General features: G+C 44.1%; 1 protein-coding gene across 2 annotated transcripts in view; it reads left to right on the top strand.

Annotated features, from left to right (window-relative positions):
- Positions 1-239: 239 nt before the first annotated feature.
- Positions 240-13,201, top strand: part of TRAIP (TRAF interacting protein) — a 32,794-nt gene continuing 19,832 nt past the window's right edge. For both annotated transcript variants that reach the window (XM_066616359.1, XM_066616358.1), the window contains exons 1-5: positions 240-349; positions 1,641-1,747; positions 2,807-2,864; positions 5,889-5,972; positions 11,726-11,765. In XM_066616359.1, coding sequence (XP_066472456.1) covers positions 1,650-1,747; positions 2,807-2,864; positions 5,889-5,972; positions 11,726-11,765 — 280 coding nt within the window. In that variant the 5' untranslated portion in view covers positions 240-349; positions 1,641-1,649. The remainder of the gene's footprint in view (positions 350-1,640; positions 1,748-2,806; positions 2,865-5,888; positions 5,973-11,725; positions 11,766-13,201) is intronic.

Raw genomic sequence — 13,201 nt, 5'->3', positions numbered from 1 at the left:
CCCTGTCTCTCGCTTCCCCCACCCTTGGAACCCCCTCGAAGGACCGTTATCGCCTCAGCTTCCCTCTAGCCACGCCCTTCGGGGCGGGGCGGGGCGAACGCGCGGCCCTCGCGGCCCCTCCCCTCCGAAATGCTCCCTCAGGCGCCACCCGCAAAGGCGTCGTTTCCGGCGCCTACCGGAAGGAGCTGAGCAAGGAACCAAATTTGAATCCGGTAACTCGGTGAGGCTGGTCCGCAGCTTCATCGCTCTGGCTGGAGGCGCTGGCGTGGTACTTCCTCCCCCCTGGAACTGGAAGGGCGGGCCCGTCTTTGGAGGCTTTCCTTCCTCAGCCCGGGGCTCCCTTTCGCAGGTAGAGGCTTTGTGCTGTTTCGGGGGAGCCTGTCTCCAAAGGTCCGTCCCGCCAGGGCTGTGTGATGGGTGGGGAGGCAGGTGAGGCAGAGCCTCCCCCCCCCCGAGTCCTTCAAAAAGCACCGTCGCAGCATGAGGTGCTGCTGCTGTGGGAGGCACCGATGCACTCTGGGGGGGAGGAAGGTGCCTCCCCACCAGAGCCCTTTGAAAAGCACTGCCACCGTGTGAGATGCCCAAGCACCCACAACCCATGCGCTCTGCACTCCCTTGCTCCGCACATGGCTTGTGGGTGCTTGGGCACCTCCCGAAGCAGCGCTTTTCAAAGGGTTCCAGTGGGAAGGCTCTGCTCACCTGCCTCCACACCTGCCGCACATCCCTGCCCCACCCTTTATCCTGCCCTCCCTTTCTCCTCAGAACAGCCCTGTGAGGGAAGATAGGTTGAGAAAGAGCGATTGGCCCAAAGTCAGCATCTGAGCTTTGAAAATGAGCAGTGATTTGAGCCCAGCAGCGCAGTTTTATGCATATCTACTGACAAGTAAGTCCCCATTGTAATCAACGGGGCTGACTTCCAGGTAAGTGTGCATAGGATTGCAGCCCAAGGGCCCAATCATATCCAAGTTAACAGCACCAGGGCAGTCTCAAACAAATGTTCCCTTACTTTGAGGAGGCCTCTATGACTGCCTCCCCACCACAGGATGCAGCGCTTGTCCCATTGGCATGGCTGCATCAGAGCCATGTTGGATAGATTCGATAGGAAAGTTGGATAGGATTGTGCTTCAAGTCTCCCTGGCTTCAGTGCAGTGTTAACTGCTACGCCGCACTGGTTTTCATCATACCTCTTTCTTTTTTCTCCTGATGCCTCTTGTTAAGGTTCTTAATCTCTGTGCTGGTGCTCAGTGGATACCTTCACTCCATGGGAGAAAGATGAGGGGAGAAGGGGAGAGTGTGTGTATTTGGGGGTGGGTTTCTTTTGTGCTAAATGGAAATGGAGGAAGCCATTTTTCTGCCTTTAAACATTTTTCTGAAGGGATCTTGTGGGGGGCGGGGTGTTTTTCATGACGTTCCCTTTTACCACTTCTGCCATCTGCATTGGGTCTCTAGTCACCTAGTCTGCAATACAGGATAGTGAAAATGGCATGGCATGTATTGATAGTTATTCATAATGGAGTGGGAAGTGGTATTCAGAAATGTTCACATGGTGACTATTATCTTATTGGGTAGGATCTCTTGTGTTTCCTTTAAGTCAGAGGGCTCCAGTCTTGAATCCTAGCATCTTTTCCTTGATGTTGCAGTTATAGAGGATGCCTATCCGTGCCCACTGTACCATCTGCTCTGACTTTTTTGACAATGAGAGAGATGTGGCAGCTATTCACTGTGGACACACTTTCCACCATTTGTGGTGAGTATAAGTAAATAGTAACACTACTGGATAGAGGTCCTGGAAGAACCAGAGTAACTGTCTTGATTGGTTTTTTACCCAACTCTTCTTTACATCCTATTAGATAATGCTTGACAACATTTCTTTTTCTTGATTAGCTCATCTTGCTCTGTGCAATCTTTCTCTTTCAATTATAAAGATGACCAGAGGAACACTCTTATGCATGCTTATTCAAAAGTAAGTCTCACTATATTCAGTGGGACACTCTCAGAGAAATATGCCTAGGATTGCAGCCCGAGGCCTGCTTTTTTGGGTGGTTGACATTGTGGTGCTGTGGAGGGAGGGCATTATTGTATGTCAAACAGTATTGGAGTATCTACTGTAGTGGTTCTCAAACTCTCCAGGAGTTTGAGAACCACTCTAAGTCTTTGCGGGGGCAGAGAGATGGCAGTAACAATTGCCACAATCACACACTGCCAGGGATAGAGGGGTTTTTGGCACTTACCTATGCCAGCACTGGCATCCGCTGAAGGCAAGGAGCCCTGCAGACCCTTTTGCATGGCTTCCTGCACCTCATAAACATTAAAAATAGTGATTGCAACCTACTTCTGGTTTCATGATCACAACTCGCAAGTGGGTCACGATTGTTATTTTTAACTGTTTTGAGGTGCAGGGAGCCCTGCAGAGGAGTCCACAGGGAGGAGCACTTTTGACCTGGGAGGGGGCGGGGATGGCAGTGAGGCCTCTGCCATATCCTAACCCCTGTCCCAGGCATGAAAGTCCAACATGGGGCTACTTGGTTCTTCAGCTAAATAGCTGGCACAGATCCAAGTAGCCCCATTGAGCAGGCTGAAGTGCTACATAAGGGAACAAATGTTCCCTTATCCCTAGGATACCTCCTGAAGGCAAAATTCCAACTCTGTATACAGTGTGGGCCTGGCAGCCCCACTGTACCAGCATTAGTTAGGTTTGGGTTTCCCATCACCTTTCATACTTGCTTGTGTGATTCTTGTCAAGAAGTTCTTGTTGTAAGCATTCATTTGTTGGTATTTATTCTAAATGTCGTCATTTTTTCCCTAGCCTCCTTCAGTGGTTTGATACAGCACCAAGTCGAACTTGTCCACAGTGCAGAATCCAGGTAAGTCTTTGGTGCCTTAGTCCTTATTGAAAAAAATTCTCACTTTTTTAACCTACACAATGCTTTCTCTTCTTATTTATGATAGTGTTGTGAGGCAGTATGCAGCAGTCCAGATCTTTCTGGGGTTTGTTGGTCTGACCACATTACTCCTGTGCTCTACAATTGTACTGGTTGTTGGTATACTTCCAGGCCCAATTCAAGGTGCTAGTTGTTACCTTTAACACTATACACAGCTTAGGATCTGGATATCTGAAGGTAACTTGTTCATGCATTTCTTTCTATTTATAAGACCTCCCTTCTGAGTCTGCCCCCTGGTGAAGCACAACTGGCAGGAATGAGAGACAGGCCTTTTCATTGGTGGCACCAAATTACAGAACTTATTCACTCAGTTGATGTGGAGGGTTCTCTCTCTGGTGATATTTAAACAAAGGGTAAAGATCCTTCTCCCCTCCACCCCAATATTATTTTTTGTTTATGAGATTGCTTGTTTTTTTGAACAATTGATGTGTGTGTTTTTCTAAAATATATAGTTTTTTAAAAATCTCATAGATACTTTAGCTGTAATATTGTTAGTTTTTAATATTTGTTGTAAGTTGCCTGTGTGGGCCCTATGGGGTGGAAGAATTGAATTTAAAAAAAAAATTAAATCCACTTCAGTCCCACTGTGTGACTTTGGGGAACAAAGGCTGAAGCCTATCCATTTTTAAACTGGCAACAAGTTACCTAACTTATAGGCTTATTAAAAGCATGAATGACAAAATGATTGTAAAACATTACATTCATGAATCAGTATCACAGGACTCTTACTATACCTAACTGAGGGCCCAATCCTATCCAATTTTCCAGGGCTAGTGCAATGGTGCCAATGGGACCTACTCTGCAACCTTTGGTGGGATGGCAGTCACAGAGGCCTCCTTAAGGTAAGGGAACATCTGTTCCTTTATCTCTGGGCTGCATTGCAGCTGTACCAGTGCTGGAAAGTTGAATAGGGTTGGACCCTGAAGCTTGCAGTAATGTCCAGTCTCCAGGAGTGACTACTGCAATGGGTTCACTCCCAACTCTGGGCAGGGGAATGATTGATGAAGTGAAGAGTTGAGGAAAGATGTTCGAGAGAGGACCCATCAACTGTCTCATCTGGTCTCCTCTCAAAAGTATGGGGTCAACGGTTCTAGTATATGTGTACCATGGGACTGATTGTTCTCATTGCTTCTCTTGTGCTAAGTATTGCTAAACATTAGGCCAGTGTTTCTCCAACTGTGGGTCAGGACCCACTAGGTGAGTCACAAGCCAATTTCAGGTGGGTCCCCATTCATTTCAATATTTTATTTTTAATATATTAGACTTGATGCTACCCTGGTATGTGACTGCATTTGGGGAAATGTTACAGACCTGTACTTTGAACAGGCTACTATATATATGCTTTTAACAATGATAGTAAATGGAACTTACTCCTGGGTAAGTGTGGGTAGGATTGCAGCCTAGAATTGTTAAAACTCTTCCTGCTTGATGATGTCACTTCCGGTCATGACATCACTTCTGGTGGGTCCTGACTGATTCTCATTCTAAAAAGTGAGTGCTAAAAGTTTGAGAACCACTGCATTAGACTATATACATTAGGTGACATATGCTCTATAGATTTCATTGCTTTCACTCTGGAACAGCTTCAGCATTACAAAACCAGCATTCAGCTGCTACAGAACTTTGAGCTAATGTAGCACAGTGGCTAAGATACAAGTTAAGACTCTCCAATTGATCTCGCTTCTGCCATAAACTCTCTAGGTCGCCTCTTGCTCAGTGCTAGTTGTGGCATGGGCGTAATAATAGTATGTACTTACAGGATTTTGTAAGGACAACATCAGGGTAATGTGTGTGAAGCACTTAGTACACTCGAAGTGTTTTATAAGTGCTAATTATTAGTATAAGCATCATTATTTTTGAGTTCTACCCTTATTGAAATTTCTGAACTTAATCCACGATCTGGCTACCTTTGCAACTAACTGCAGTTGGCTTCAGGCTTGTATTTCTTGAGCAATGTGTTGTCATAATCAGCTTTTTGAAACTCCCACTAAGGAGAGGGGGAAGCAGTCTGTCATGGAAACATGACTGCATACATGCATGGCAAGCCCTTGGCTATACACTGTACTTAAATGAGTCCTTGGAAATAGCGACTGTAGCATGATGCACTCTGTTAATTGGAAGAGTTAGGGCTTTTGATGTTACCCTCTGCAGTTTTATTTGCCATATAGCATTTCAAGGGAGCAGCAGTTTACAGGTGTTGGGTTGTGCATTGCCTTATTATACTCTTGCCAGGTCTTGGCCCTTGTTGCCCTTCTGACTTGTTGATTCCCTCTATTCTTCACTGCCTCATGCATCTCTGGGTTACCATGGAGTTATCACAAAATAACATCTTGTGTAGCAGTAACTATGCAATTAGCTGGTGTCATGACTGTATATAATACTTAAAACACAAAGCTGTAGCTGCATGGGGGAGGTGAAGAGAGCTATCAAATTCAATTTCAGTGGTTTGTTTTTTTATAAAGCAAGCAGCTCGTACTTTGATTTGGCACAGTGTGAACTCAGCCTCAGCTGCTGAGCTGAAGCTGCCAGAGAACAAACTGCACTCAATTCCAAGGTGCTTGGAATTTTTCTTTTGTCAAAATTCCAAAATCTTGTGCTGGAATTGCACATTTGGAAAGTCTGTTGCTGAAATGATGAGCCAAGGGATCTTATAATGGCAGTATCTGTGTGAAGTGTGTCTTCTGTGATCAGGTGTCACTACAATGCCCTAGATGGGGCACACTGAGATTCCCTAAAATGGCTGTCATTTCTCAAAGTCTTCCTCTACTGTAGAACACTGATGATGCAGTCAGTGCAAGCAATAAGCAATATTCTTGTTTTTAAATCGGGGGTGGGGAAACCTAATTTTGATCTTGTATCTTCTGAGATGTCAGTATTTTCATTGTCTGGCAATACATATCTGTATTATCATAGACATTCCCTTGTTCTTTCCTGTGTTATATGTAGGTTGGCAAAAGACACATCATTAACAAACTGTTCTTTGATGTTGCCCTGGAGGAACATTCAGCGCTGGATGTGGAAAGTGTACAGGTTTGCTAGCTGATTTAATGTGTAGCGGTTTGCACCCATCATCTGGGTTAATAAAACACCTCTTGCCCCCTCCTCTGTAGATACTTGCTATCACTAGGTAAGATAGAATCAAAAGTACATCTTTTTCTATTCTTATGGGCTTGCAGAAGTAAGCATGTATCTGTTAGACTTGACATGACCTGCTTGTTATATTCAGTTTTTAAAATACTTCCATTTTAGAGCCAGGCTGAGATAGAGAAAAAACTCCTTTTTCCTCTGATTTATTGCCATTTTGGACTTGATTGCACAGAGGGCCTGCATTCCTTTTTAACTGGCTTTTGTTTTGCAAGCTTCTTCCTAATGCCCTCAAATATTGTGCTGAACGGGATACCCAAACTATGTTAAAGAGTGGCAATTGGAAAGAATATCTGCCATTTGAGTTGTCTGCAGACATGAGCAAAGAGTAGTTTGCAATTTTTGCAACACTCATTTTGGGGAGGCTGTTTAAGGAATACTGTCAGATTATACTATGCATTTGACATCTCTTGGCATGTTTTTTCGGTTACTCTGTGTAATCAGTCAGCTTCTGCTGTGAGCCTTTAGCTTCACAACAGGAGAAAAGCATTTAAATGAAATAAAATTGGATTGTGGTGTGTGCATAATATAAAGATATATAATGGTTCCAAGACTACACAGTAAGTAAATCTGCACTCTTAATAAAATAATAATAATATCCTATTATATCTTTAGAGAATATTGAAGATGTTAGTTTAGGACTCTACCTGAATTGTTCAGTTCCATTATGGCAATGAAAAGGCCTTAATACAAAATGATGACATTATAGTGCTCTGTACTTTTGACATTAGTTTTTAACTAATGCTGGTCCTGAAATACTGGTCCTGAAACCATTAAAAGCAAAATTCAACCCTCCGATGACCTTGATATAATGAGACTCTTCTACCCCCTTGTGTTTAAAGTTGGCATGTGCAGTGGATATTGTACTTGTCATTGCCATGACAACAGGTATAGATGTATGTATATAAGCACATTAAAACTGTCTTTACATTTGTAAGGGTTTCTTTAAATGTGCTGTTCCCATAGGTGACCATTTCAGTAATGGAAAGCTATTGATAAAGTCTCTGAGAGTCTAATGCATATCCATTTCAACAAAAATATGGTTTTGTGATCTTTAGCTAAACGTTGGGGCTATTAGCAAAAGAAATGTGGGAAGACTTTACAAATGAATGGTTTGTGCTAACATATCTAGAAAGCGATTGACTGTATTAATGGACACTGAACATAGAGTTGAGGCCAAGAGTTGCTTTAACGTGTCAAAAGTTGAAAGCCAGATCTTTCTGAATGTGACACCCTGAGGATATGAAGCATCCCTAACTATATGTGGGCAAGTAGTAATGCCCTATAGTCTGGGTTCCCACTGCTTCCTTTGTGCTTCATTTGGAGCTGTGACTTTTTTTCTCCCATGGGTTTCCCAACCAGGTCTGCTTTCTGACTTGCCCACGTTTGCAGGGGGCACATGTACCCCTTTTCCCCTCCAAAAGCTCTTCTTCCCACCTCAGTGTGCCCTGATTTCACACAAGGTTTAAAGTTTAAAAGACACGCATTCCTTTAAACCAGTGGTTCTCAAACTTTTCCGGCTCGCGCTTCCCCAGTCCTTGTAGCCATTGGCCAAGGCTCCCCTCAGTTACCCCCAAAATGGGAATGAAGGTGTTACAATTATACATGAGAAACAAGGCTGCCAGCACTCTGAGGCTGCAATCCTAACCAAACTTACCTGAGAGTAAGCCCCATTGAACAAAATAGGACTTACTTCTGAGTAGACCTGGTTAGGATTGTGCCCTGAATTTGTTAGCAGCACACCTGGAGGGTTTTGGAAAGGGAGGGGGAAGTGATGAATCTGCTGGGGGAGGGGAAGACTTTGTTTTGTGTGTATCTGCTAATTGCAAACTGATGCAAACTGAGACCTAGAGACTGTTTGGCTGGAATCCTAACCCCACTTTCCTGGGAGTAAGTCCCATTGAACACAATAGGACTTACTTCTGAGTAGACCTAGCTAGGATTGTGCCTTTTGTCTTACAATAGCAGCCAACAGAGTACCCCCCCCCCAAAAAAAAAAAGGAGGAGGAGGAAAAAGGGGAATGGCTAAAAAGGAATGGGGATTTTTATTTTTAATCAATTTTTGGAGACAAAGCCATCAAGAGTGGCTTTTTTTTCTTTTTTGGAGGGGGGGAAGAGCTGACACAGACCCCAAGCCTATGTAGGTCTACTCAGAAGTAAGTCCCATTTGAGTCAGTGGGACTTACTCCCAGGAAAGTGTGGAAAGGATTGCAGTCACATACAGCAAGATTACAACTCACCCCAGAGTAGACGGGGGCTGCTCACATATACACCCAGCATGCAGATGCCACCCCTGTTCCCCCAGGCAAGATGGAGGGATGCAGGCTGGGGCATTTGGACACCCCCCCCCCCACTAGGAGCAGAGGAAAGTGCTGCACTGCCTGTACTTACTCTTCCCTCCCAGTTTGAAGCCTGCCAGGAGCAGCCCTGTGCTGATGAGATGCAGCACCTCCGCACTCTCTCCTCCAGCCTTGACCAATCCGAGGATGCCCAGGGCGAGGGGCACACTGGGAAATGTAGCCCTTGGAGATGCGACACCTCTGCCTGCCCAGTCAGCCTTCTCTCCCACCTCCCCCCACCATGTTTCACACTGCCCCACCCACCTCACCTCATGCTGCTCCAACCACCTGGTTCTCCGCCTCGGAAAAGCAGCAAGTCAGGAGGCAGCACCTGCCCCTGAGCAGAGCAGCTGCGGCCACCTCTCTCCCCAAGATGCCTGGTGATGCCCCTGGAGGCTAGCCATGCCTCACTAGGCGTTAAACGTTAAACCCTGTGTGAAGATGGAGCTTGGGGTGGGAAGGGGATGATATGATTCCCACTCATATTTAGTAAATGGGGAGCGAGCCAGTGCAGTTGTGTCTGCGGTGGGCTGGAGGAAGGTGGCAGGAAAATGTGAAGAGCATCCTGAATCTGCCATTCCTCCCATCACCAGCCCTGATACAAGCCATGTCCAGCTGCTTCATGGCTAAGCTGGCCATGCTCCTTATGGTAAACTTTTGAACTGTTGCCTAAACTACACTGTTGGCCTTTCTGTGAAGCATGGTTTCTCTCTCCTTCCCTTCTCTGAAAGAGAGAGGAAAGCATGCTGTGTGCATTCTTGGTAATGCTATCAGATTGGGTAAGGAGATCTTAAAAAATGAAAAACATGCACTTTGCTCTTTGAGTTCATCTCCATATTGTTTCTAAACAATCATATTTTACTTCTTGCAATGTTTGTCAGGTCCTTATTGACTGAGAAGACATGCCTGGTTTTCCTTTTTTGTTCTTTTGCCTGTTTTGGTCAATATCTTTATTATAGCTAATGAGATTCCAGGAAACCACACAATATTCTAGGCTTCCTAATGAACGGCAGGCTGTTATCTTAATAATGTTGTCTTTGCAAAAACACTTTCAGTAACATATTGGCATTTATTGCTGTCATCATTACACTTCAGTTAGTGTCCCTCTTGTCTACCATCCCTTGTCAGCCTCATGCGACCTTGATGCTATTCAGGGTTTTCTGAGCCTTTTGTGTGGGGCAGTGGGTTCCTCCTAGAGATATCTGAAATAAAGGGTAGTGTGATGAATCTGTGTGCTTGCGTGCTTGCTTATTATTGGACATCTAACATTCTTAGAAACTCTGTGCTGGCTCTTCAACCTAAGAAGCTGTTGGGATATGTTCCTTTAGTAACCTTTGTTTTTTGTTTCAAATGCCATGACCGCACAGCTGTTTGCTTTTGTGGATTGTGTGAGTCCTTCATGTCTGGAGTAGCTAAGCCTCCTACTGAGATTAGAATGCACCTACAAACTGGTCAGCCAAACCTGTTTGTCTACATAGAGGGGTTAGATAGAGTGTCCAATGGGTTCTGCTCCTCCTATGATATCATCAAACTTAGCACAGGGATACTCAGGTGTGTTTCTGCTCAGTCTGCTGTGAAATCTAGTATTGGTTTACAGAAGATGCACCCACCTGTAAGTGCAGGGACTCTGATTCCTGGGACAATGTAAAGTAGTAAGCAGAAGGGACCGCGTTTCTAGCTAGACACATTTAGGGAATTGGTTTTTTTCACTCAAAGCCAGCCTACAAACTTGACTGGTTTAGATGCAACAGTTTGGGGTTTTGTGTCCTTTGCTCTTGAGTAGCATCCCAGCCCCATCTGCTTGGCATTACTTGTTGCTACAGGCTCCCCCCTGTATCTGCAGATCTGATATCTGTGGGTTTACTTATCTGGTTGTCCACGCACCCTCCCCCAGACCCATTACCTTAGTTTTCCTTTTCATTTTCTTGCTGAACACCGGAACGCAACATGCAGGCAGGGATCCTGCATGCTAGAGGGAGGAACAGGAAGCAGGAACTGTATCTGTGTGGGGGGAACGGAATCCCACAGATACAGGGAGTTGCCTATATATCTAATTTGATCAAACTTTTCACTTGTGCCCATCCAGCCAAGTACAGGATTTTCCATCAGCTTGCTTGTATTTTTTTTCTACCCCTTTCCCCATATTTTGTTTAGTTCCTTTCCGTCTGAATTTTAAGAAACTGATTTATCTTTTGATCCTTTTTCTGCCTAGTCAACGTTCATGGGTAATGCAGTAGGTTGTCTGATTGCTCATGGACGCCAGTGCAGTTTGATTTTTAATAAATACCCTGCTGTTCTGTGCTCTTCTGACAGGAGTTTTTTCCCATCTGCTCCCCCCCCCCACCAAGTATCTTTAGCCTGGATTGGTGGTAGTGGCTAGAACTACTAGTTTCCCTCCCTACTAAGTTGCTGACTCAGTAAAAAGGAGAAATGAATAGGAGGAAGGGGTGCTTGAGTGTGAACCACTAGATGTTGCTCCCCTCAGCCAGCCAGCCTTCTCCCAGTACCTATCCTGTTAGGAAGCAGCTATCCTAGTGGGGGGGGGGGGGAATTGTCATCCATGTTGTTGATGCCGGCAAGGAAACTATAAATTCTGAAAGCACACTGCATACTTCAGAATTGAATACTGCCAGCTGTTACAACAATCCCTTGGGTGCTCACTTGGCACCTCTTCCCCCAACTTGGTGCCAATCAGTTCACCACTGCCATTTCATTCAGCTACTGTTCTGAGTTGAATGTACAACAAACAAAGCTTTATGGTCTGATTCTGGAACCCTTCACCATATCTCTATCTAGATACATTTGCAAATTGCTAATTGGACTATGAAAAACAATAGTTTTGTAGCATTCTTGCACTTCAGTGTGTTATCCATTGGCTACAAATATTAGTTAAAAATATATTTGGGAATCAAATTCCGTCTGGCAGGAGCTCTACCTTATTATGTCAAAATAATGCAGAAATTCTTCCATGGTGTTTTTCCTGTGAGACTTCTAAAGTTTAACAGAAACAAAATGACAGTGTGAGAAACAAGACAGACAAGGGTAAGACAAGACTGAGATTTTTTTTCTCTTAATCCCATTTGCTCTTGAATTTTTGCCAACTTTATGGCACTCCCCCAGTTCTAGATTAATACCAGAGTCTGTCATGGATATCAGTTCTGTATGTAACTTGTTTAGTTCATTCTGAAGCAAAATGTTTAGGGATGGAGATGACATAGGATAACTTGAATGTGATATATTAAACTGTGGTCATTTTGTTATGCTGCAATCTAAATATGTTCGCTCTGCACTGCATTTCAGAATGAACTGGACAGGGTGAAAGCACAGCTATCCATGAAAGGTGAGTTGTACAATGGGAGTGGATAGGGACCGGAGCTTCATTAAGATCTGTGAGGAAACTGGCTACAGGATATGCACAATGGCTTTAGTTTGGGCCACAAAGCTGTGTTTAGGGTGGAAAAATGAAGCTGCTTTTGTCCCCAAACTCTTCATGCGAAGGGAAGCTTCTGAAATGCTTTGAGCCCCTTGCTGATGAGGATCCAAAGGATATGCTCAGTTACAGGGATTGTACACAACACAGCTGAGGTCAGTGAGACTGTTCTAATTAATGCCTATTTTGTCAGGAAACTCATAATAATAATAATAATAAAACTTTATTTTTATCCCGCCCTTCTCCCTAACGGGACCCAGGGCGGCTTGCCTAACATAATGAAAAATTGCAGCAGTGTTATATATGACAGAAAACAAAGTAAAATAGGAAATTGGGAGTGGTGGGGGGGAAGAAGGGGATTCACTCAGCTGTCCAAATGATGGTCCATGTGATGACAGCTCATGTACTTCCATTTTCCCCACTGTTTTACAGAGTGTGGTAACTTTAATTTTAGAAATGTTTAATGGAGAAAGGCAAGTAAAAGCCCTGGAGACTTTGTCGGTGGATTTAAAGCATTGTCTCTAGGCAGCTTGACTTGAAATGTGAGTCATAAGAAGTGAAAGGAAAGCGCCACTCAATTTGAATGGCATAAGTCTTAAAACATGAGATTGCAGTGAATGAAAAGGTTTGAAGAAAGCAACCAGGGAGAACTTTTTGTTCCCAAGCAACTCTCTTCCACAATGGACTGTTTGCATTCCCCGCACATGTACGAATGAAGGAACCAAATATATATACATAAACTGGGGCAATGAGTGTTATGCAGGAATTAAACCAAGTAGATTTGACTCTCTCACCCAAGAGCACAATCCATGGTGAAAGTGAGTGACAAAAATAGAAGCCTAACAATACAGCAGTATAATTGTTCTGCATGTCAGCACTGACTCGCTGTTCACAGCAGTATCTTGACAGTCTTATCTAAGCATATACACAGCACACAAGGATTCACACTGAGGGAAGAGAAAACGGCACCTTCCAAAGTTGGGCATCAACATTTTATTAATCTTGCAGTGCTTCACTTATGGTTAATGTTGATTCCCTGCACAGCAGTTCCATTGTACCCGAGCTTGTTTTGATGTTTGGGTGGTGGGGGAGAGCTAGTGTGCTAGTGTTGGTACTGAACAAACTTTGAAGAGAGCACATTGCTGTTCCTTGTATTGGATAAAGGCTTGAAGCTTACTAGAGTTTGAAACAACTTGATGTAGCATGTTTTTCTAACACATCAAATATAGTGGTGTCTAAAACCAATGAATTTCCAAACAATTTCTAGCTCTCTAAAATTCATTCTGCTTTGCTCCTTGTTTGGGCCCAAACCTACACCAATCCTGAGACCTGTAGCACTTCGGGGT

This window comes from Tiliqua scincoides, chromosome 2 (assembly GCF_035046505.1).
Source record: "Tiliqua scincoides isolate rTilSci1 chromosome 2, rTilSci1.hap2, whole genome shotgun sequence".
Classification (NCBI taxonomy): Eukaryota; Metazoa; Chordata; class Lepidosauria; order Squamata; family Scincidae; genus Tiliqua; species Tiliqua scincoides.
The sequence above is the reverse complement of the archived record's forward strand: the minus strand, read 5'-3'. Positions and strand labels throughout refer to the sequence as shown.